Consider the following 26,839-nt stretch of genomic DNA (forward strand, 5'->3'; position numbering starts at 1 on the left):
CCATCGTAGAGTTTAGTCCAGGGGCCAGTTGCACAGTCGTGACTTAAGTCCAAAAGTGGTGTTAAATCTTAAGACCGGTCTTAAGTTGTTAGATTGGCTATAGAACTAAGTTGGTCTTAGACCGGTCTTAAGTCTAAGTCATGACTATGCAACTGGCCCCAGGAGCTAATTGAGCTGAGGTAAAAGCTTGGCGCTCGTCACAAATAAATTCGAAAACGAAAACAAATACAAAAACTCAAAATACTAATATCAACTACAAAAATACTATTTTATTCTCTAATGAAAACTAAAGTCAAAACAAAATACAGTGAGGATAATGAAATAACACCTTTACAAACCTATTATTGAAGACATTTTTAGTCTTTGTGGAAGACATTTAACTAATTTCATTAATTATTGAAAAAATAAAGAGAAAGTTCTTCAATGTCTGAAAGTTCTTCAACTCTGATGCACCATTACTTATATCTGAATTCATAGCTATTTATTAACCTTTATCAACCTTTATCAACCCGTGTGTATTTCATAAGCCATATCATTAACTACACAACGCCACCTATTGGGCGTTCGCGTCAACTGTCCCGCGATCGCCGTTTAAGAACGTCGGCCTCGCATAATCGTACGTAATGTTCCGGTTTAAATCGCGATAGAAAAGCGTCCATTTTCCCTGCTACACGAGAACTACTGTTAAAACCTGTAAAAATATGAAATTAAAAAAAAAACAACCTCATTAAACTTGCGTAAATAAACCTGAAACTAACTAGGCCCCTCCTCCTATAGTTAGAAGCACAAAGGACCCATTTCAACAGTTGTGAGTTAAACTAATTGAAAATGAACTAATTTCAATTCAGAGTTAACTCTAACTCACAACTGTGGAACTGGATCCTGACTGCGATCAGAGTCAACTAAATCCACAGCTGTGGAACTTGATCCTGAGTTTTGAATTAACTCTAACCAAAAATTCATGAAGACTAGTCTTTATGAATTTTTGCTCTAACTCACAGCTGTGGAACTGGATCCTGAGTTCAGATGGAACTGGATCCTGAGGTGTTAGTTTCAACCTGTAATAGTAGTAGTTAGAAGCATTCTGGATGTTGTCCGTCATGAGTTCGGATTTGACTCTATTTCTCAAGCATCGGAGATTACATACTTTTATTCAAACGAATTCGATATTTTGTACTCAGATTTCAGATTTCGAAATCTAACCCCTTGTTTCGCTCCCGGCAGGTGTGTTGAATTCATAAGAAAACACACTAAATGAATAAGAGATTAAAGCATTGGAAATGAACTGATTTTACTCTGAGGGTAAAATCTAACGCAAAAATGTACTCGCAGATCCTGAACTTCAGGAGCTTGCAAGAGATTTGTCAGCAGAAACGAGAAATTTATTCAATCATCGAATCTAAAATTCTGAATTTCACAAAAATAACTTTTGTGTCCATAAATGAGCGAACCGCTTCAACGACAGCGATGTCTGGACCTTCGATGACATTTCGTCGTCGAGCTGAAACCAGTGTCCGCACACATGAAATTCAAATGGAGTAGTATTTCCGATAATAGGCGTAATATCGACAGCAAGGAAGAGGACTGGTTGATTTGATAAGCTTCATCAAGATTCAGATGGCCTAAGGCAATTACCATGGCAACGAAGATCGCAAAAAATCAAACGGTCTGGACAAATAATATTTCATACATTGAGAAATTTCCACTTTGGCAGCAAATCTTTGATATACGACGCGGAGAACGTGAGTAAACTTTCTAATGAACTGCGAATACTGATGGACATGTACGACGTATCATAAATGTGTGCCGTGCATTTCTGATCATGTTCCCCCCTCCTGAATTCCCTCATAGGAATTCACATCTGAATTAGTCAGTTTTAGTAGAAATTAAATGCAGTTATCTTTGGGTTAAACAGTTATCTCTGATTTGAATGGTTATCTCTGAGTTCAGTTATCTCTGAGTTGAATGGTTATCTCTGAGTTAGACAGTTATCTTTGAGTTGAATGGTTATCTCTGAGTTCAGTTATCTCTGAGTTGAATGGTTATCTCTGAGTTAGACAGTTATCTTTGAGTTGAATGGTTATCTCTGAGTTGAATGGTTATCTCTGAGTTAGACAGTTATCTTTGAGTTGAATGGTTATCTCTGAGTTGAATGGTTATCTCTGAGTTAGACATTTATCTCTGAGTTAAACGGTTTTCTCTGAGTTAAACGGTTATTTCTGAGTTAAACAGTAATCTCTGAGTTAAATGGTGAACGGATCTGATATGAGCTCAGTCTAACTGTACGCACAAGGCCCCACAATCCAGGTCTTGGTCTTTTATCTAGTTTGACTACTAGATAGTCCAATGAACCACAGAAGATGTAAATGGCTGCATAACGCGATCTAGACTTGAGGTGATGGCCATATCTGATTATCTTTTGCAAGGTTAGAACTCAAAGATCGACATGTCCTGTACGTCGAATCAATAAAGCGTTTGTACTGAATATTGTTTGATATGTTAAGTGCCGATTCTCATTTTTCCGCCGTGACAATCTATACTCGATGTTTTCCATAAAGATGTCCAATAAATTCGCATCACTTCAAAAATGTTCTATTATTTCTGCTTTATTTCGATTTCCACAAATCAAGTTTATACTCTTCCACGTTTTAGTCCCAGTTCCACAGCCGCATCTAGGGATAAGCCGAGTTTACAATAGTTTTTTTGACCTGGGCCAAATTTGGCCCGACCAAAGATGATAGACGAAACATCTAACAAATTTTATTAGCACAGATCAAATTATTCCAACAGGTTATGGAAATGACTCACCTCACTTGCCACAGCATCATTTTGATAACATTTTAGTAACGAGTGAGTGATTTACGCGTGAACGCGCTTATTAATTAAGCGCGGGCCAAATTTGACTCAGATCGGATCCGGGCCAGTAGTGTAATTGCCTGCCATATTTTGCCCATATTCTAAGCGATTCTCTTACTACAATTGACCATCCTCAAGTTCTCCACACAGTCTCCACGTTGTTGTAGAGGGGGAAACTTAATCTAAGTAATGTCGTTGATTACCTATTGCTACGGTGATAATCTTTACGAATAATAATGTCGCAAACCGAGTGATTATCGCTCCCTGATCTCTCATTGTTTGATGCTTGATCGCTTTCATAGATAAACACGACCTACTCATACCTCATTAACATCATTAACATGTCTTATATATAACACCCCACTAGAACGACCCGGTTCAAAGATAAACACGACCTACTCATACCTCATTAACACGTCTTATATATAACACCCCACTAGAACCCACCCGGTTCATAGATAAACATGACCTACTCATACCTCATTAACATGTCTTATATATAACACCCAACTAAAACAACCCGGTTCATACCTACTCATACCTCATAAACATGTCTTATATATAACACCCCACTAGAATGACCCGGTTCAAAGATAAACACGACCTACTGATACCTCATTAACATCATAAACATGTCTTATATATAACACCCCACTAGAACGATGAGGTCCCCATCAAACGCATTACCCCCTACACATCACATATTTCATCTCGCAGTCCAGGTCCTAAGCCGCCTGCTTGCTGGTGTTAGGGCTTGACAGAAGGTACTGATTGGTGCGGGACACAGCGAGGATTAGCTATTCTCCACAGAGACTCACTCTTCATCAGTTAAGTCCCAATCGCAGATAATTATACCTGTCTTATTGCAGTAACTATTAATACCACATTCCTGCACTGTAATGGGACCATGTCCCAGCACGACCCCATTTATATCCTTCAATTGTCAACCAACTTGCCTTCTGACTTTTGTCCCTGTCTCTGCAGTATGCTGGGACCCTATTCTTTCATATCTTACAACAACCCACAATACTGATAGATAGATATACACAGATAAATCTATTAATTATTCTAAGACAATGCGATATCGACTCAGTTACTCTAAGCAGCAGCAGCGGTGACTGTGGTGGGCCTGCAGTAACTATTAACACTGCTTACATAATAAGTCACAATCAATGAAGATTAACAACCACCGATCAATGTCTCAATGTCTTAATTGTAATCAAGAAGTTCATCGGTGATTCTCTGATTCTCTCGTGTTTGATGTCAGATTGACGAGGGTTTCCAGCTAATTATCGCGTTTACCCTCCGAGGCGACTACGATCTTAATGAGTAACGTCGTCAGTCGACTCCGCAGATGACTCCCGAGTAATCACATCAACGCTACAGTTCTCTAATTGTGTAACAGTTGCGTTAATTGTTGTCAGTATCACCGCGACGACGACGACAATGATATCGACGACGACGTCTGCGACAAACATCGTCTCTCGCGAAAATCAGTTCTTTGATGTTTTTAAACTTCGTTTCGGTTAATTATCGGCCTAATTGAAATCGACTTTTCCAATTCGAAAACGACGAATCGCGTCGACGAATCGACGATTCTGTCGGTTAACGGCAGTTCGCGTAACTATTAACGCTATTTACGACTGTGAATTCGTCATTAAAGTGATTTTTTTCATCGCTCATCACTTTGATCTGTTTTACTGCGTATTGTCGCATCTCAAGAGAATCTACGAATAACATGGTTTAAATACAGTTGAATTCGCATTCAGTCGTCATTATTTTTTAGTTCCAATTTGTGCATTTCAATTCCATGAATTCAGGGTGGCCACTTTTATTTGACATGCGTTTTCCCCCCGACTATTCCCTGCTGACAGGCGCGTTGTTTTCCCTGACTTGATCTGCTAAGAATCCAATCAACTTATTCAGTCAAATACGTAAAACATAGACAGAAACTGATTGATTTTATGCGCGATCTAGCAATCTCAGCAAATTTCCCTGATTTTTAGTTTTTTTTCCACCGAATTCCCTGATTTTTTCAAGAAAACGTAATTTCCTGACTTTGTAAAAGAAAAGCAAATTCCCTCGACTTATCCCTGATTTCCAGGTACGTGACCAAACTGTCATTGTTAGTGCTCATTTGGATAAGTCGTCACATTACCGAAGTCATTTCTATTTTATGTCTCAATTTGTGTATTTCCATTTCAATTTACTAATTGTAAGTCGTCACATTACTGAAGTCATCTCTGTTTTCAAGTCCCAATTTGTGTATTTACTTTATTTGCGTATAGAGTCCCAATTTACGAAGTGTAAGTTGTCATGCAGATAAGTTGTCACATTACTGAAATCATCCGAATCTTTCACCTCCAATTTCTAATTCTTATTCAATATACTAAGTGTAATTCATCATTTCGATAAGTCATGACATTCTACCATTTCATCTTCCGTGTGGATATGAAGGTAGCTTATGAGAAGTGTACGAATTAAAATTGCAACCAATCGACATTAAAATCAGACACAAGTAAATATTTCGAGTTGGCGTCAGATTGACAGATGCCGTCTCGAATCACAATCGGTTCAGTTCATAATTCAACTTCACAATTACATTTATAACCGGGATTTAAAGCGCGATCTCGGCCTCAGGCGTTAACCATCAACGGTTTATGTTTTAAATCGATGTCTATTTCAAGTCGGTAGTCGACATCAGGTACAGATCTAGACGCAAGGAGCAATTCTCGCGTGGCCTTTTGAAAATACTGTGGTGAAATACATGCCAGTATGAGATCACCGACACCGCATAAGAGAGGTAGAGAGAAACAAAGTACTGCTTGGAATAGGGACACGATCTGAGTTTTATTCATAACACATGACTTGGTATATACAACTTTATCTATAGAAATCCAACGATATGTGACAGAGATTGAGATTTGTGACTGAAAACTCAATGTGCGTTGACGGGGCTTAAACACTGTCGCGCGAGTCAAGTCGGTTGCCGACATCAGGAACGGATCTAGACACAAGCGCAAGGAGCAATTCTCCCTTTTGAAAATACGATACCAATTTTTTCCCGGCCTTTTTTCCGGCAACTAATAAGACAGCAGTCGGCAGCTCAAGATTTATCATATATTCTCTATAATGCGCCTCAAGTGCTAAGAAATTAAATAGAAATGCGCTGGAACTTCTAAATTTTTCAGACCCTTTCTTTCTTAGCTCGGCGCTCGCTCTGCGTGGATACTTGCCCTTTTAAACTGTATGCCCTTTTCTTTATGCTCCGTCGAAGTCTGCCCCTGGAGCCGCCCTATCTGCCCCTGGAGCCGCCCTAGGGCATTCTTAATACCGCACTGCACCATTCCGACGCAACATTTCATCAAGACGTAACCGAAGATCCGCTAATTCTGAATAACAGCCCCTGCGTATCCGTATTAAAGCCCGCCGAATTAGGCCATTGTGTATTTACATCGGCGAAATTTAAGTTATTAATTCGCGGAATTGGATTGACATCGGAGAGGGTGAAATTATCGCGGGCGCGTCGCGGCTACGCGATCTAAATACGATATAATTCAATCGCGGCAATATTTCAGCCCGACAATTATACAGATTTAATAATATTCGCGAGGAACAACAACTGTGGGGGGAGAGAGATATAGAGTAAGAAGACTCGTTCGCTAAATTATTACGTAATCAACTCGACTCTCGTCCCAGACGGCTTCGGCCTATCTTACGTCGTTATAATTAATTTACGACACGAGAATGCGAGACTAATCAATTGAGATTTAGAATTAAGATGGACGCCCACCTTACAGATATATATATACATATATATATACGCAGCGTTATGGATAATTTGTGTTGAATTGAGATGAATGTCGCGCCTTAATGTTCATCTCTACGAATAATTCCGATCAAATTAACGTCTCGTAAAGTATCCGTCGGTATCTCGGTTACGGTGGCCCGAGAGGTGCGTATAACTAGTTTAATTTCTATAGCGCACCTACGGATGTAATTAGACCCGTGTAATGTAACACTTCTCGTGCGACCCTTGTCCGGTAATTGCGCGTATATAAGAGATTCTAATGAAATCTCGGACGGAAAGCGAGTTCGTCCGTCGTGTCGTCGCTCGGTGAAATAATTCATTCTATCCGTCCTACTCACTATCGGGTGAATTATCATAACAACTAGATCATATTCTATTCTATATCGGACCAGATTTAATTGCACACGAGTCCAGCTATTTTTGTCTCCGATTTGACAAGGAAGGAATCACTTTCCCCACATATAGCAGCTTGTAGGAAATTAGTGGGAAATGGGTGTGCCATCTGGCCCCAAAGATTTTGGTGGGAATTGGGTTTGGGTTTGGTGCATGGTCATGTTTACAATAACTGGCTTTTTTTCCAGAACTACTAAAGTCGCAGAGTGTCATCGATCTGGTCGAGTAAAGTTTAAAACATTCAGCGGTCCTGACATTCAATAGTTTAATAGCTGATAATCTTCTGCTTATGACAAGGAACAGAAGAAGCCCAGGATGATGACAATAGAGCTTATGACTGATGACCATGGCAAAGTTGCGCTCAAGACTCAAGTACGAAATAGGTCTCAGATATTAAGACTAGTCTTAGTCATTAGATTGGCTATACGACTAAGTTGGTCTTGGACTGGCCTAAACCATGACGGCAACTGTGGACTCGACATTTCATGAAATATTTTCAATTCAATTTGACCAATAGAAGCAAAACTCAGAATGTTAGAAGAACTAAATTTGGTTGTAATATTTCCGGCAAAATAATTCAGCTAAATCATTGTAATAATTGTGAGTTTGAAGCTTTAAGACTGCTATTAAGAAGTTTGTTTAAAATGTTGACTATTTCAAATGTTAAAAACGTACAGAGCTTTTGATCTGCGAGTCCGTGATTCCAACTGATCAACATTTAAAATCTAACACGACTTGTGCACTACTGATATTGATCTCAGTATTTCAATTAATGAGCAAAACCCACAGCTGATGATTTGACAATTCATATTCTGACGGTTTAGAAGTTTTTAAACTTCAGTGAAGAAAAGAATGAAAATCTAACTTTACTGCGGATTATATGAACTGATTTCACCGGTAATTTAAGCGATTAACAGTTAGAACTAGTTCAGCGTGTCGACCGTGTAGATCAGATCCATCTCTCTTATCTCGCTAATCAATAACGAATCAATCAATAATCCAATACTAATCAATCGGCCGGTATACATATCATCAATACGACATTAACTCGATCACCGACCGATACGAACAGCTTAACTCACCATTTACTCCCGCTAATTACTGGTTAATTAAGCTTTTAATTACGGCTCACGATGTCATCAACGCCATCGTCGCGCGCGACAACACGCGATAATTTCCTTACTGTTAATTGCTCGTAACCGACGGCAACCGATTGACGTATGTATTTGTGCGGTATATATGAATCGGTAAAAGGTTAATTGACGAGTTGATGTAAAAACTTTGAATCGCGCGTCGTGGAAGCATCAATGGCTAATTACTGGTAGATCGCGCGCGGCGCGCATCTTTACGGGAATTCAGCAATTATCGACGTCAATGAGCTAATTAACGCTGTCTTATATCGATGAACTACGGAAACAACTCGTTATAGTTTGTGATTAGTGATAAATAACATGATACCAGGAACTGATACAGGGGGGACACAGGGAGCTGATACAGGGTAGGGGGACACAGGGAGCTGATACAGGGTAGGGGGACACAGAGAACTGATACAGGGGGGACACAGGGAGCTGATACAGGGTAGGGGGGACACAGAGAACTGATACAGGGGGGACACAGGGAGCTGATACAGGGGGTTCACAGGGAGCTGATACAGGGTAGGGGGACAGGGAGCTGATACAGGGGGTTCACAGGGAGCTGATACAGGGGGTTCACAGGGAGCTGATACAGGGGGTTCACAGGGAGCTGATACAGGGTAGGGGGGACAGGGAGCTGATACAGGGTAGGGGAACACAGAGAACTGATACAGGGGGGACACAGGGAGCTGATACAGGGTAGGGGGACACAGGGAGCTGATACAGGGTAGGGGGACAGGGAGCTGATACAGGGGGGACACAGGGAGCTGATACAGGGGGTTCACAGGGAGCTGATACTGGGTAGGGGGGACAGGGAGCTGATACAGGGTAGGGGAACACAGAGAACTGATACAGGGGGGACACAGGGAGCTGATACAGGGTAGGGGGACAGGGAGCTGATACAGGGTAGGGGGACAGGGAGCTGATACAGGGGGGACACAGGGAGCTGATACAGGGGGACACAGAGATCTGATACAGGGTAGGGGGACAGGGAGCTGATACAGGGTAGGGGGACAGGGAGCTGATACAGGGTAGGGGGACAGGGAGCTGATACAGGAGGAACACAGGGAGCTGATACAGGGTAGGAGAACACAGAGAACTGATACAGGGGGGACACAGGGAACTGATACAGGGTAGGGGGACAGGGAGCTGATACAGGGGGGACAGGGAGCTGATACAGGGGGACACAGAGATCTGATACAGGGTAGGGGGACAGGGAGCTGATACAGGGTAGGGGGACAGGGAGCTGATACAGGGCAGGGGGACAGGGAGCTGATACAGGGGGGACACAGGGAGCTGATACAGGGTAGGAGAACACAGAGAACTGATACAGGGGGAGGGATATGGAAATGATACGGGGTGGGGGAGAACACATGGAACTGATAGGGGGGACCTAGGGAACCACACACGGTTAGAAGGAACACAGGGAGCTGATATGGGGTGGGGGAGGGGGCATGGGGAAACACAGAGAACTGATTCAGGAGGAGGGATATAAAACTGATACAGGGTGGGGGAGAACCTAGGGAACCACACACGGTTAGAAGGAACACAGGGAGCTGATATGGGGTGGGGGAGGGGGCATGGGGAAACACAGAGAACTGATTCAGGAGGAGGGATATAAAACTGATACAGGGTGGGGGAGAACCTAGGGAACCACACACGGTTAGTTCGCTTCGCATAAATATGTGCCATGAAAACACATTAAGAAAGTGTATTATCCTTGAAAAGCCGTGTTCACAGTATCATTAGTTCTAATGAAAACGTTCATTAGTCCGGAACGTTCTATATTTAGTCCCGATTTTGACCAGACACCAGTGGAAAATCTGTTCAATGTTAGAACAGACCATTTCTCAACAACTGATCCATTCTAACTTGGAGTAATCATTTGACAAATTCGAACGGACTAACTAGTAAATAGTCTGAACGTGGCGTTATTTCAAGACCATATTCAGATCGAATAATGTATAACATCTAATGGATACATACACGGTGTGTGTATATATATATATATATATATATATATATATATATATATATATATATATATATATATATATATATATATATAATTATGGGCTATGTTTGAATTGTTTTAAGCTGAAACATTGGTTATATTAAAAACAGGTGGTTGAAAACATAAGAGGGTATAGTTATTATAGTTATTTAATGAGAACAGGTGTATATTGATTTTCATATCGAATACCGTATGTACTATATATACAATTGTTATTAGTTATTCATAAAATAGTATGAGAAATACTTAGAATTCCGTACAACTGTCACGACAAGTTGATATATCGATAATACCGGTCCGATTGGATCAGATTGTAAGCGCTTTGTTATTCAAAACGGTCTAAAATTAGTCCATTCCGATTTAGCATGGACCAAGCGTTCTCGCTAGGGAAAATGCATTCACGATTAGTCTGTTTCGGAACGGACTAATTTAAACTGACCAAAAGCACTGATTTAATCTTAGAACGGACCATTTCTGTGTCTAGCTAGACCAGTGATAACAGCCCATTTAGAAATGGACTAACAAAACTAGGAATGGGCTAACTAGTATTAGTTTAATCAGAATGGACTAATAAACGATAGCGCGAATGCATATTTTCCATTCGATCGTATCATATCATATATCATATCATCGCTGATTTTGGCCTTTTTAAATCAGTTTTTTGTTGTTGCATCACTAGAGCGATCAGTAAGATAAATGACCCATTAATTCGATATGTCACAATTTTTCGACGAAATCCGAACCAGATTTAAACGTAGTAGGGACGCAGGTTTTTCGGCTAAAGCCTCCTGACCAGTTAATTGATATATAGTACAAGCTAATGTAGCTACTAATTGAAACGGTGTTTATCTAAGTCGTTAACGACGCGTAAAAGCGGTTTTCGAAATGTCGTTTTGAATTTCACCAATTGTTGAAGTTAAATAATGAATTACTAAGCGTAATAAAGACAAAGCGAGTCGGTGTAAAATTGATGCGTTTTCGAGTAAACATAAAATCATTGATACTTTTATCGTAAAAAATCGTTTTTCCGAGTGATTTGTTGAGTATAAAGATTGATAGATAATTAGTATCGAAAATAGTGTCTTTCTTTTGAAAAATAATCAATTTCAATATTTTTTGTTTTGTCAAAATTTTTCGTATGAAGATTAATAGAATAATTAAAGAGTTATTTGGAAGGCGATCGTTGGTCAGAAGTGGATCTACGGGTGATATCCAAACAGGGGGAACCAACAGGAGAGAAGGAACTTTTCTACCAAAAATGAGCCCAAAAACTAAAAATCTTCTATCCTTTATAAGACATGTTTAAACTGAGAAATGGTCTGTTCTAAAATTCTAAAATGGAATTTCCATTCCATTTCAGAATTGTAGAATGGACCAATTCTCAGCGTGTGAATAGAAAACCTTGATTTGATTGCCTGTCAATCCAATGTTGCGCGTCTAGCTGAACCAGTGACAACAGCTGATTTAAAACCATCTATGAACGCACAGTGTTGATACGGTCCGTTCCAGGTATCGCCAAATAAGAATGGACTTAGTAGAGACAGTATGAACACGGCTTATCTATTCTCCATACCTCTGAACTGACACAGTCTTATAGCAGCTTTCTGGCGTCTACATCTAAAGATGCCGATGAATGGCACATATTTTCTGATCGATCGAATCTGACCCTGACCCATTAACCCTGAAAATGTCACTATCCCTCGTCAACGATACCGACAAATGTCACCGTTATTTGTAGTAACCCTTATCAATAATGTCCACTGGACTTAAGCATATATTTTCATTTTTTGTATATGTATTACTTTGGAATAAAAAAACTTATTTTTATCCAGAAAAAAAAAAAAATTTCACTACAATCGTCTTCACATTTTTGATCCGATATTTTGAACTGAACAAGTTTAAAATGTGTCCATTAGAGAATGCGTAGTAGTAAAGATTTGAGCAGCAGCAGCAGCAGCAGCAGCTTACAACATATCTCATTACTACTTAAAGACATCTGACCTCAGCTTCCAGCATGAAAAATGACTTCTAGTAAATCTTGTGTAAGAAGGGGATTATTCGAAATGTAACTGTGACACCGGGTCTTAGCCGACTTAAACCTCGGCCAATTACTAAAACAATGCCATCGATTGGCGCTAATTCCGTTGCCCGCGACGACCGTTGAGTCACCCGCGGAATCGCAGCCACTCTTCAAACTAGGATGCATCGAGACGACAAGCGATCAATTAATGATTCAAAACTCGGAAAGAAGTTGCGGCCATAATTCACCGAGGCTGTATTTATCATACGAGGTTACGAACCGCTGACACCGCTGAAGATTTGACGGTTCTCTATCTGTCTATCACAAAATCAAACATCGGGGAAAATATGAAATAATTTTGTCGGTGGAAAGAAAATCTGTGCAAAACAAGCATAAATCTGATGATAGAATACGATGAGAAGCAAGGTATCACTTTTTTATCTTAAAATAGGGATTGTCCTTGTTATTTATTTGATTGGTAGATTTTCGTTTGATTTGGTGTCCCTTACAAAAACCACCACACCTGCCGGGAACGAAACAGGGGGTTTAATTTTGAATTTTGATTTAGAATTAAATAACAAATCTAAAGACAATTAAAGATATGTGTCTTACAATTTTTCATTTTAATTCCTCATAAATAAATTTCGTTTTTGAATCGTTTAAATTTGCATAGTGGATTTCTAAATCATTAATCTGACAGTCCCTAATCAGAAGTTATCACTTAACAAAAAGGTTGAGGTATCCCGTCATCCCCCCACCAGTGCCTCCACACTCCCCTACCCCCCCCTGATATTGATGTATGGAGAGAAGTGTTAATTTTGTGCGGCTATTAGGTTTTTATTCCAAACAAATACGGGACGAAATTACAGATAGATTCAGCGTTGGCTGTATACGATGATCAGCAGCAGCAGCCGGCGGCGGGCTCCGACGAGAGAGAGAGAGAGAGACAGTTTTAAATTCCTCGCTGCACGCTATTTTCATTACGAGCCATTTCAGAGATGAGATCGAGTTCGTTTTGTTCATTGAAATCTCGTTTACAGATGAATAATTTCTCAACATCTACGAACTGTGTCCAATAGTGCAGTTCGTCCGGAGAATACATAAATCGACTCTTTCTCTCAATCTTTCTATCCATAGAAAAAGCCGAACGTTCAGGAAATGCAGTCCTTTCAGTTTACGACATGACCGCGCATGTTCAGATATTGAATTAGGGTTTAGGGTAAGGATTAGTGCTGGGTTATGCATTGTAGTAAAAAACTAAGAAGCTGGCACCTATTTTCTCGGAGCCACCCGCAAAGAAAACGGGATATCTCCAAAGCTGATATTTTGATATTACTGGAGCCATCCAAAGGAGAAGAGGATGTCTCCAAAGCTGTTATTTTGATATCCTTGGAGCAATCTACTAAAGAAAGGGATATCCCCAAAGCTGTTCTTTGGACATTCCTGGAGCCACCCATGAGAGAAAGGGACATCTCCGAAGCTGTTATTTTGATATTCCTGGAGCCACCCACAAGAGAAAGGGATGCATCTGCTGTTGATATCTTGATATACCTGGAGCCACCCACAAGAGAAAGGGATGCATCTGCTGTTGATATCTTGATATACCTGGAGCCACCCACAAGAGAAAGGGATGTATCTGCTGTTGATATCTTGATATTCCTGAAGCCATCCACAAGAGAAAGGGATGTCTCCGAAGCTGTTATTTGGATATTCCTGGAGTGGAATATAGCGTATAAACGGCGTTGTATTTTATCACCAACATGACATCATCGCCGCTCGTAGAGGAAGCAGCGACTTCGGGAAACTTAATGACGACGTTCGAACGTTTTAAAATTCATATTCATCTTAAGATGCAAATGGTTATTAGAGATAGATTAAGGGGATAATTAAAGCGAAAATGAACGAAGATTGGGGTTTACTCTCGCGGGAGGTTCGTCAACACGCAATTAACACTCAACGTGTTTCGAAATTCATCGCTCTATTCTTCATCAAATTTTTACATCGCGTCGGCGATAACCGACGACACTGGGAAATATTTCACATAACGCCGAGAACATCATAATTCATCGCATAAATCAAACACCTTTCAGACAAGTACTAATTTTCGATTGGGTACGTTTGCTAGGTTGACAAAAGTGAAATTTCGAATGGGAAAAGTGAAATCTTCGAAAACGAACGAATTCAAACTCGAATCAAACCTAAACCAGAGACAGTAGAACTCGTATCATTGTAATATATCCGACATGATTTTATAATCATAAGGAACAATAAAGTTTATTGAATTGAATTGAATCTAAGCAGTGGTGGATGCAGTCTTACTAACACCTTCAAAACGTTCAATGCTTAGACAGGCAATAAGGGCATGAGTTAGTTGAAGAAATATCTAAAAAGGACACATTCAGTCAAATAAAGGCTTGAATAGATGCCGAAATGGCTTCTAACAATAAAAGAAATACCACTTTACTAAGTAATTAGCCCTGAAAACTTATTAAGAGACCCTTAGATTTCGCCCTTGGATTCGACCCTGCTACGAGCCAAACTGAAATTTCCTATTATGTTATTCGATTTAAAAAATTTAATTCTGTAAATTCAACTGCTGATCACACAACTATATAGTATATCAATATCCGATTTCAAAACCGAACCCCTGTTTCGCTCCCGACAGGTGTGGCGGGTTTGTAAGGTACACCAAATCTAGACAAAATCTACCACTCAAGTAAAAACCAGGGACAATCGACTTTTTCTGGTTTACCAGTCAGGGACAATCCTTACGTAAGGATTAAAAAGGACGAAACTAATATTCCACTTCTGCGGACGGTTAAATAAACGATGCCCTGCATTGAGTGGCGTCTGATGTGGAGCCGATCATCAACGGCACAAAGACCACCACACGACGTGTAGTCACGCGATGTGAACATATCTGAGCAATTATAAACCATCGTTCGACTAGTCGTTTGCGAACGCTGATAATTACTGACAAAGAACAAGTCGTCGGATGAGTTGACCTCGAACGTCGTCGTCAGTCAAACTACCAAACGATTCCAATCGATAGATTTAGCTAATAATAAACTCATGGTTTAGTATAGGATGAATCGATGATTGTAGTTTCAACTGCGCGACCGCGAAAACAAAGAATCTTTAACTTTTCGCTATCTTCGTCAGCTTCTCTCGAGAATAAATATACCGACTTCGTTCCCCACCAGGGGGGCCCGGTGCGCGCCGTGCCGAGATAAATCTAGAGAATTTTCGAACAAAAAGTGAATACGCTTTTTACGGTTTGAAGAATCACTTATATATTATAACGGGTGATAACATCATCCTAAATATCAGCATCTATTAATCGTATGCTGTGCTGGAAAAGCCGCGTTTGCACAATCCCAAGTCAGTCCGCCGTAATTTTTCCGCACACCTGGAACGTATGAATTTAGAACGCACCAAATCCACGCTGTGCGTTCACATGTTTTTAAATAAATTGTTATCACTGGTCCAGTGATCACCGATCAAAACGAGGTTTTCTATTCACATGCATAGATATGATCTGTTTGGTCCATTTCTATATTCTTTTTGGTCCATTTTAAAATGTTACGGATTGATGAAGAACAGAATTTTAGTGTGAACCCTTGGTCTGTTGTAAATCAGAATGTAAAAAATTCCAAATTTTCTAAATACAGTAGTCTTTACAAGCACTTTCAGTATAAGGGGTTTTAGTTAGAATTGAGAAATATTTCTAGATTGATCAGCCGCGATCATCTACAGGGGCAATTTCATTTTCCCCCCCCCCCCCGCAAATAATCGTCGTCTCGCGCAAATCCGTCCAGCGTTAACCGTAGGAATGCCGAGACTGTCGTTTAGCGTTCGGTATCTAAACAACCATCAACAATTAACAGTTGTAATGCGCGAGCGCGCGTCTGCGGCCGGGATAATCTTCAGCCGCCCCCGTTAACCTCGACAACGCTAACGCCGATAATCACGACGATTTTGATGACTTGACGTTGCCCGTGATTTTTGAGCTGGTTAATTGTGATTCGTATTGCCATGGGAACCCGGCGAAAGAGATCACACACGAAAACTTGCATATATGATGTCGAATATCGTCATCGTCCTCGCATGCCGCAGCCGCTCGTGTCACGAAAAGATTAATAATGCCTTATCTTAAACAGCACCGGTATTACGAGGGGGTCATCAAACGTAAAAATGAATTAATGGTTTGACAGTCGACATGATCTAAAAGCGGGAGTGGATAGAGTAATGCGGCAGCTAGGAAACCGACTCGCGCGCGCTCTCCTCTTATTAATCGCCTCGCAATTATTATAAAACTCCTGGTCAAAGTCGGGATTATACCCATCACGGCGGGATAACATGTATCTGTATCGAGCTTCCGGGATTAGACAGTCCTTAATGGCTCCATTGATCTTAAAAATGACAAGTAGAACAACTCGGTCAATAACGCCGAGACTTCTTCTTCTCCTCGGCAATGAATGCAACTCTCTCTCGCTATTATTATAGAAAATGGATGCCTAATTCCGCGTGTCAAAATATTTCGCCCCGCAAAAAGTTTTTTTTTCGTTTCGATCAAACATTCGTTTAACGCATGTTTTTTGAAGACGTCTGCGGTTTGTATGCCGTTTATATCTCGGATGACAAACAGGAATTTGTCGAAATAAAGAATGGAGCGAATGTAGGAAAATTTGAAGGCCACCGACCTTAAAAGATGCAAGGAGGATGAGTATCAAATTTGCAGGTTTTAACTATGCCTGGCAGGGTACGAACCTCCGAGATGACCCCCCCAAATCCCCCCTGAGGTGTATCAACACTATTCTCCAGGCTATTGGAATCTACGCCACTCAACTGCAGGAACATTGAAATTGCACATTAATAGCTGTATTCATACTAAGTTTTTCTCTAAGTTACGACTATCAATGAAATTGATGTTGATGACATAAAAGCTATAGATTCATACATAACTTAGTTTTCTGACACATGAAATCAAAAATCAGTCAATTCTCAATAATCTAGTATGAATGTGGCTATATGGTATTTGAGTCGAAATGTTAAGCAAACTGTTAAAAAATTTTCAAACAAAATCAGAAATGGCTAGTAGTCGATATCGTTGATGTAGTTGATGTTGCTTTTGTCTGTTTCATTTCTAAACCGTGCATTCGGTTCATTATTATAATACATGAATTTCAATAGTGATGATGCCATTAACAACTATGACATAAACATCACTTTATTCACAATGTAAAACACTTCAATTCACTGCTTGACGAGATTCTGATTTTTGTAAACACTGTTGTATGTAAGATCGTCAGCCGATTGTCAGTTTAATTCATCTAAAGGAAATTAACTCTGATCGAGTTCAGAGGGAAGATGCGTAATGGGTCGGTCGGTCGGTCGGGCGGCTTTTGTTCTGGCAATTACGGGTTAGACACGACCGTCGTCGTTTAACTTAACGTAGATGGACGTGAAGTGGCAGAGTAAAACCATAATCCGCGCGATCTAACGGGAAATCTTCATTTAAATACGCATCGTTGAAACATCCAGAAATCTTTATTTCAAGCACTTGCGACGTCACTTATTGCCAACATCGAGTGTAGTCTAACTCTCAGTGAACTGACATATATTTTAATGATGCATAACTAATCATATACCGACTAGCTTTACACATTCATCAGCGTTTCATTTGAGTGTGTCTACAAAAAACAAAATCCGACATGATGACTGTAGACTGTAGACAGAAGTCAGCGGTTCACCCAGTAGTACAGTCATGGTTAAAGGTTAGGAACAGTCTTAGACCATCTTAGTTCGATAGCCAATCTCACAATCTAAGACCAGCCTAAGCTCATTTTGGTTGTATAGCCAATCTCACAATCTAAGACCAGTCTAAGCTCATTTTGGTTGTATAGCCAATCTCACAATCTAAGACCAGTCTAAGCTCATTTTGGTTGTATAGCCAATCTCACAATCTAAGACCAGTCTAAGCTCATTTTGGTTGTATAGCCAATCTCACAATCTAAGACCAGTCTAAGCTCATTTTGGTTGTATAGCCAATCTAACAACTTAAGACCAGTCTAAGACCATCTTAGTTCTATTGCCAATCTAACAACTTAAGAGAAAGGCAGTCCTGTGATTTTAGAGCACTTTTGGACTTAAGAGTTGTGCCACTTAGCTCTGCAGCCTAAACCAGTCATTCATTCGTAAGCCTCTATTTTACTAAGCTCTAAAACTGTAAAATCTCTGAATTCTGGTTTTCCCCTTTTTCTTTTATTCAATGAGAACAATTTTTAAACAGTCTATAACACAATAATATGATTCACTGAACTGGCGAACATGGATCGGGTAACAAACAAAACAGTTCAACTTTTTCAACTGCTTATTTATGATCAGTAGTCAATTCCTGGCAATGACTAATCAGAGAATGCTAGTGAATGGAGCCACACATGGCTGGTCACCACGGCTAAATGGTCACCACACTGGACAGACAAACTTTTAAGTGACCTCGATCACCTTGACTCGATGGTCTAGTGGTGAGCGGGCTGGCTCTGCGAGCTAGAGGTCCTTGGTTCAATTCCCCATTGGGTGTCCTCGATTTTCTAGCAATTTTTTACACTTATGATCAGTCGAAAAGAAAAGCCTGTTTTATTGTTTTAAAATCAACTGATTGCGAAAGTGATTCTCATCAGGTGGAATCAATCATAGCAAACATAAATAAAAGCTACCTCATCGGTTTAATTAAAAATCATCTCCCGTAATCTCGGAATTGTTATCTTTCAACGCGTGAAGCATAGATTATTACTAATACCAGTCATTAAATAAACTCAATGAACCTGAAAATATGATCTGCATAACAAAAACTATATGTGTGTGGCCCGCTAACACATCTGCTGTATCTTCAGTAGATGTTGTTTCTATCGAGAGATGGAAGGAATGCATCTCCGGTGCTACATTAACCAAGTTTACTTCATCAACTATTTAAATTCGTTCAAATTAATAAAAATAACTTTTTTATCGCGCGCGGCGTAGCTGAGCAGACGCCGACGACGCCTCTGCTGCGTAAGAAAAGTTCAATGAGTTTATAGACACATTGGCTGCGTGTGAGAGAATGTCTGAAACAAATATCTACATTACTTTCTTCTCTACTTCAAACTGGGTCTAATGTATTTGTAATGAATGCATCATTATAAATAGCGTATCAGTGTTCTTCGAGTACTGACATTTTAGAGGAACTGCATCGGAATCATCCGAGCATTTTTAAATTCATTATTCAAATGAATACAGCTACCACAGGGGGCCACTTTTATTTGACATACTTTTCCCTGACTATTCCTCCTCAAATTGTTTTCCCTGACTTGATCTGCTAAGAATTCAATGAATTTACACAGTCAAATATGTAAGATATAGACAGAAACTGTTTGATTTTAAGGGCCAGTTCCACAGTTGCGAGTTAGAGTTAACTCTGAGTTAAAGTTAGTTCATTTTCAATGTTTTAACCCAGAGTCATATCTTAACTTAGAACTGTGGAACTGGACCCAGACGTTTAGCTTTTTTACAAAATTCCCTCACTATTTCCTGACTACATTAAAGAAAACAAATTTCCTGACTTTTCCCTGATTTCCAGGTTTAAGCGGCCATCCTGTTTAAGAAAGGGAAGTGGCTTTTGTTGGGGGGGGGGGGGGGTTACCTAAATGTTAAGCAATATCTATTAGGTGTATAGGCCTTCAGTAACATTTCTGTCTACAAGTACCGGTATATATAATAACTTAGATGAATAAAGATTATAATCATTATCAATTCTATTATTATTCATTGGTGTAAAATTGTGGTCATTGAACGAAGCATTTTTTTCAGCTATATTTTGATATCAGATCAGAGGCTATCGAACACATAACTTCATGAAGCAGGCGTAGCCGCCACCCCCTAAAAACCCATCGTTACACAAAATCCCCCCCCCCCCCGACTGAATCAGAGGAATTTCTTGGTTTTAAAATGTTAGAATAATTTTCTATGAATCACATATTGATAAAGAAACAAGTGGTCGATAGCATTATCCAAATTCCCTAAGTTTTCCAGGTTTTTGGTAAAATTTGACAAATTCCCTGATTTTTCCCGAGTATTCTAGGTTTACCAGGTCAGCGAAAAAAATAAACTAACAAATTCTGAATCAAGAATCAATGCTGTAAGATATCCTTCGGTTATAGATATCGCTTCATTTTGAGCGCAGTTTGTTTTTACTTTGTTCTGCCCGATATTGTATTATTTTTCTATCGATTCGAAGCGATATTTCATTCGTCCGTGAAATCTCGCTCGTATCCACGGGGTGGAAAAGTCATCCGTAGTCCGCGCGCGCGCGTTTGCGGCCATTAAAAAAAAAAAAAGAAGAAATTCCCGCGCTCGCTCGAGGATTCGACATTCGCGAGAATCTTATTTCCGACGACGACGCACGACGCGACGCGACGAGAGAGAAACGAACGATTCGACGAAAATTAACGATTATCAACGAAACAAAATCGAAAAGAATAAAGCCGTAGTTTTTATGATAATTTCTGACGTTATTCATTCAGGTGTAAGAAGCAAATGTTGAAGAGAGCGCATAAGTATTCGCCGGGCGACGAACGCGCAGAAGAAGAAGATCAGAAGTTTCGTGCCCAGTGAGTTGTATTTAATTACGGCGTTAGGCCAGCCCGGCCGCCCCTTTCAAGTCGTTAATGATTTCGCCATTTATTGTCGAAGCCGACGGCATTTACTTATAATTTCGTCTGTGAAAAAATCGATGGATGAAATTCGGCGGAAACGTAGAACCATCGGGCATATTGCGTCCGCAGATTCCGCGGAACCCCGATCCGCGTAACGAGATCCGCGGCTAATATTGATGAACGCTAATTTTGCCCTTTCGTCGTTAACTTGATATTTTTCGTTTCTGTTTCGCGTGCGATCTTCAATATTTTTATCATCCCTTTGTAAAGTTTGAGAGGGAGAAGAGACAGCGAGACAGAGAGAGAGAGAGAGAGAGAGATGGAGAGGAGAACAGGAGGCGGAGAGAGAGGGAGAGAGGGGGAGAGAGTAGTGAGAGGGAGAAGAGACAGAGACAGAGAGGGAGAGAACGGGAGGGAGACGGAGAGGGAGGGAGAGAGGGGGAGAGAGTAGTGAGGGAGAAAGAGAGACAGAGGGAGAGAGGGAGAGAACGGGAGGGAGACGGAGAGAGAGGGAGAGAGGGGGAGAGAGTAGTGAGGGAGAAAGAGAGACAGAGGGAGAGAGGGAGAGAACGGGAGGGAGACGGAGAGAGAGGGAGAGAGGGGGAGAGAGTAGTGAGAGGGAGACAGAGAGACAGAGGGAGAGAGGGTGAGAACGGGAGGAGATGGAGAGAGAGAGAGGGGGAGAGAGTAGTGAGGGAGAAAGACTGGAGACTGTAGAGACTGTGGAGAGAGAGGTGTAGAGACTTTGGAGAGAGATAGAGAGGGAGGTGGAGAGAGGAGAAGTGGAGAGAGAGGTGGAGAGGAGAGGTGGAGGGAGGCGGAGAGGAGAGGTGGAGAGGGAGGTGGAGAGAGGAGCGGTGGAGAGAGAGGTGGAGAGAGGAGAGGTGGAAGGAGGCGGAGAGGAGAGGTGGAGAGGGAGGGGAGAGAGGAGAGGTAGAGAGGCGGAGGGAGGTGGAGAGGAGAGGTGGAGAGGGAGGTGGAGAGGGAGGTGGAGAAAGGAACGGTGGAGAGGTGGAGAGGAGAGGTGGAGGGAGGTGGAGGAGCGGTGGAGAGGTGGAGAGAGGAACTGGAGGGAGGTAGAGAGGAGAGGTGGAGAGGAGAGGTGGAGAGGGAGGGGAGAGAGGAGAGGTAGAGAGGCGGAGGGAGGTGGAGAGGAGAGGTGGAGAGGAGAGGTGGAGAGGGAGGTGGAGAGGAGAGGTGGAGAGGGAGGTGGAGAGGGAGGTGGAGAAAGGAACGGTGGAGAGGTGGAGAGAGGTGGAGGTATTATGAGGTATACACCGGACTGAGGCGTTTGAATAATGAGATGCTTCGCTGTACATCATCAAAGTGGACGACGAGGAGGACGACGATGATGAAATCCGGACGGCGAAATTACAAGCAAAAAGAGCAAAGATTATATTGGATTTATGAATACATGATCAATACGTGAACCCGGCGCATCAGTTCTAATCTCGCTACTTTCATTGTTGAAATGACCGAATTTGCGGCGTTCTTTGATTAATGACGCAGCGACATTGCGACATTGCTTCTACTATTGCCGGACTCTCGGTAATAAATAATGAAAGGTTAGCTCTCGCGTAGAGAGATATCAATACCGAACGTACATGATGAAAATATGAAAGTATTTTTTTCAGTCGGCTCGCTGTTGTAACATCGATTCGTATATTTCGAACGATATTAGAGAAATCTGGAGTGAAATTTCAAAACATTTCAGATCCTCAAACAAATATAATCAGTTGTAATCAGGAAAATGAACTTGAAAGTTTATTGACGCCTTGAATAAAAATATGTATCGATAATTGAATTGAATTGAACGGCAACCAGTCCAACCAGTCTAGCCCCAATATTGATGACACAGAGCACATGCGCTGAAAATTCATTATTAAGAAGATTAAAAGAATAGAAAATAATTCATGAAATATTTTCGATAGCAATTGTTATTTCAAAACACCAATATTGATGACATAGTGCACATTGATTCACACTGAACCCCTTAAATAACGCATACTAGGTATCAATGTATATAAACATTATTCTAAAAAAATGTTCTTACGGCGTAAAAAATATCAGTTTATCAACTCTGAGAATCTAACAAACCAATTCTAAAAACGCAATCAGGGAAATCTTAAAACTGAAATTTCAAAAAATATTTAAGATAATTATTCATCAAAATATCGGTTTATCTACCGTAAGAACCTAACAATGATCCTCCACACGCCGACAATTCAACGGTCCGACCATTTATTAATCAAAAATACCATCTTCATCGATCAGTGTTGTTTAATATTATGCTACGTTTTAGGTAATTTTTCAGCGTCTATCCGCGCATCGCGCTGATGACGGAGCTCCCTTCAGAGGTTTACGGATGTCCAGTCTCTGGAGACAGTCATCGATAGCCCCGGCGCACATTAAGGCGATATAGTGAATATTTTATAAAGCCATCAGTCGAATGTGTCGTATTTAACGATGTATCAGTTTTCATGTATAAATCGAAGCTGAACGAGGATTGTCTTAGTTCACACACAACACACACATGCATTGTGTTCACTGTGTATGACTTAAAGACTGTTTTTTTTTGTTTTCATACATTGATACTCAGTATCAGTTATGTAAGGGGTTCACACACATGCATTGTGTTCACTGTGTATGACTTAAAGACTGTTTTTTTTTGTTTTCATACATTGATACTCAGTATCAGTTATGTAAGGGGTTCACACACATGCATTGTGTTTGCTGTATATGACTTAAAAACTGTTTTTTTTGTTTTTATGCATTGATACCTAGTATTTTGATCTTAAAATAGGGATTGTCCCTGTTGTTTATTTGGTTTGTAAATTTCGTTAGATTGAGTGTCCCTTACAGACGTAAGAGGTTCTGTGTGAGTCGATGTGCACTTCAACATCAATATCGGCGTTTAAAAATAACAATTACAATTATGAATTTTTACATTTAATACGTTTAATGATTCTTACTTGCTATTTGATAAATTTTCATATATTTTTGATAACGAATTTTGGAGCAGATGGGGCCTACTGGGGCTAGCTTGGTTATACTGGTCTCTGCCTGTCAATTCAATTCAATTTCTATATAGAAATATTCTAATCGCCAACGTCTGGAATTCAGTATTCTGACTTTTAGAATCTAGTCGAATAACCTACCTGCTAAAGGAAACGTTTTCAGACTTGGTTTGTTTTTACGTTGTAATTGTGATATTCTCTTTTTTTAAGTCGAATCTATCCGAGATCTGGTATACGACAAATACATAACATAAGTCCTATACGTGTATATACATAAAAAAAACTCTACGTCATTCTACAGATTTTCCTAATGTGCGAGTAATTTCAAGGCAAACTCCATCAATTTCAGACCGTTACAAGTATATATATATATATATATATATATAGAATACGATTTCAACTTAATCTTGTATATTCGCGATAACCTCACACGAAACGAACACCACGACGAGCGACATTTATATAAGATATATATATATATATATATATATATATATATATATATATATATATATATATGAAATAACCAACACAGAGAGGACTCATTAATGGCATAATTTCTCCGGGCTTTGAATAATTCAACAGACAAAGCATTAAGGAAGAATATTAGCTATAATGACACTCAGTGACAATCCGATCCCCTTTTGCTCACCATCATATACAATGGAATTAGAACATTAACTGCAGCAGGAAGCACTCATTTTACTAATGCGTCCTCCTCAAATCAAAGTTTTTTTTTTTCTAATTATGCTAATGCACCGAGGAATGAAATGACAACCAACAGAAATCAGAAGATCGTCCGTCGCGGGCTGTCGTATGTCGCTGTATTATATTTTCATTGAAGCGAAACGAGCAGCCGTTCTCTGAATGTATTCAATGAGCGATCATAGATCATAGATCATAGATCATAGATCTTAGATCTTGATGAAACACTCTGTCCATTTAGTGATGATAATGATAATATCTAAGATCCTAAACTAATAATGAAAGAATAAATCGGAAATATTTCCTTGAGTTGATAGTTTATTCGACGTTTCGACTATATTCCAATAATATTCCTGTAAATGACTATTTCCTATACTATTATCATAGATCATATCGAACATATAAATAATCTCGATTCTAAACGATATAATCAAATTTAATAAAATATCCCTCATTTGAGTATTTTCGATATGTTTCGATATTGACTCTATCCAAATGCCGGTCTCTAATTTATCGTGTCTAAAATAAGGCCAAACAAAAATGATACCTTGTTTCTCCGCAGCGGCCGGGTCATTTTTGTAAAATATGATAAAATTTATAAACAGTTCATTTCTATGTCTGTTATGGTGAAATTGATCACGATTTTAAAAAAAAGTAATGTATAGGGTAGATAGGCGGCCGGCCGGGTCAACATTTAAGCTCAGCAGAACGGAGAAACAAGGTATCAATTTTTTTTAGCCTAAGAATGTCTGTATTTGCTTACGAAGCAGTTCTCTCTGATGTAAAACAGGAATCTGTTAAACCGGGGATGTGGCAGGGAGTCGCCTTGCACCTCCCCGAACGAGCTCATCATTATATTGCCATCTACTTGAAATTTCATACGAAAATGGAGTGAACTGCAGTGAAAAGAATCATTAATTATAGTTTAAGGCTACACTTTAGATGTCTATTAGACAAAGGTTATTAATAACTCGCGTTTAATGAATGTAGTTTGGGGGAAACAATATCATGTAATAATGAACAGATACGAGGCCATGAATATTCATTTATACGTTTCACTTACGCCCTACGCGCACGGGTTTCAGTCAAATACTGAATAACCTATTATCAAGTTTTACAAATACGAATTTAAAACATTCGGGATTTCAACACAAATTTCGCAATTGAACTAAACTGAATATTTGAAACAAAAACCGTAAAAGTAGAAAAACCCCAATATTCAGACGTGGAAAGATTAAAACGTCATTAGACGAAAACCCACATTAATAGTTTAAACGCGAAATTTATTTATCAAAAATCTGAATCAGGGGACATGACTTTTCGGACTCTCTCTAGAGACCCGTTGCTTTTAACCTTTAAATTTGTATCAGAAACTGTAAATTATCTTCACGAGGCCTTACACGTTGGAAACTGAACCGCGGGCGCCGGTGACATATGGACCTGGGACAATGTATCATCAACATACTCAGCCTCAGGTGATAAACAAGAGCACTAGATGCTGGGGCCCCGTGGTTAATTGAGTTAACTTTCAATTGCGAAGATGATGAATAATAAGAAAGTCAGCTCAGAATGAATGAACGAAGATATCTACAGAATTTCCTCACAATTTCATCAGTGATTTACTATAAATACGCAGATTTAAATGTGATAATTCAACACAATATGAGACAAATAGTATTTTGTAGGTTCACTAGATTCATTGAAAGTACGAGCTTTTGTTACTAGTGCCTGGTAGCTTCACCTCACAAAGCTACTGTGTAGCTTGTAATTTCAACGATGAATTTAGTTAACCTCCAACACCCATTTGACTCACAACTGCGGAACTGAGTCCAGGTTATTATTTTCCTTCTCTTATATTGAGTTGAATTATTACTTTTTACAGTAAATCACAGATGAAATTCTTAGAAGAAGCAATTTTTCACATACATTCAAAGCCCATTAACGCTGCTGCCTTTTTATTACCACTTCTCACTTACTGCTAACATATTTCACAGAACAAATTTGTCAAATCTAACTTAAATTCAATGGAAATACAATTCTTTATAGAAATGCTAAGTTCGTTATAAAGCCACGTTTGGGATAGATCCCAACAATTGCATCATAAAGGACACTAACTATAGGTGGATTTTCATGGTTTATGTGGACATATGTTGTATCTGATGAGATGTATCTCTCAGACTGTGTTACATAACGTATC

The 26,839-nt window shown here is 39.8% G+C and overlaps 1 protein-coding gene across 3 annotated transcripts in view; it reads right to left on the reverse strand.

Annotated features, from left to right (window-relative positions):
* LOC141902570 (thiamine-triphosphatase-like) overlaps positions 1-26,839 on the reverse strand; it is a 108,532-nt gene that overhangs the window by 22,034 nt on the left and 59,659 nt on the right. Inside the window, exon 4 of one of the 3 annotated variants that reach the window (XM_074790363.1) lies at positions 455-691. The exons of 1 other annotated variant lie outside the window; for it this stretch is intronic. In XM_074790363.1, the coding sequence (XP_074646464.1) occupies positions 570-691 (122 nt within the window). In that variant the 3' untranslated portion in view covers positions 455-569. Of the gene's footprint in view, positions 1-454; positions 692-26,839 lie in introns of those variants that run through there. One more of the 3 variants, XM_074790366.1, reaches the window with a different exon arrangement.

This window comes from Tubulanus polymorphus, chromosome 3 (genome assembly GCF_964204645.1).
Source record: "Tubulanus polymorphus chromosome 3, tnTubPoly1.2, whole genome shotgun sequence".
Taxonomy (NCBI): domain Eukaryota; kingdom Metazoa; phylum Nemertea; class Palaeonemertea; order Tubulaniformes; family Tubulanidae; genus Tubulanus; species Tubulanus polymorphus.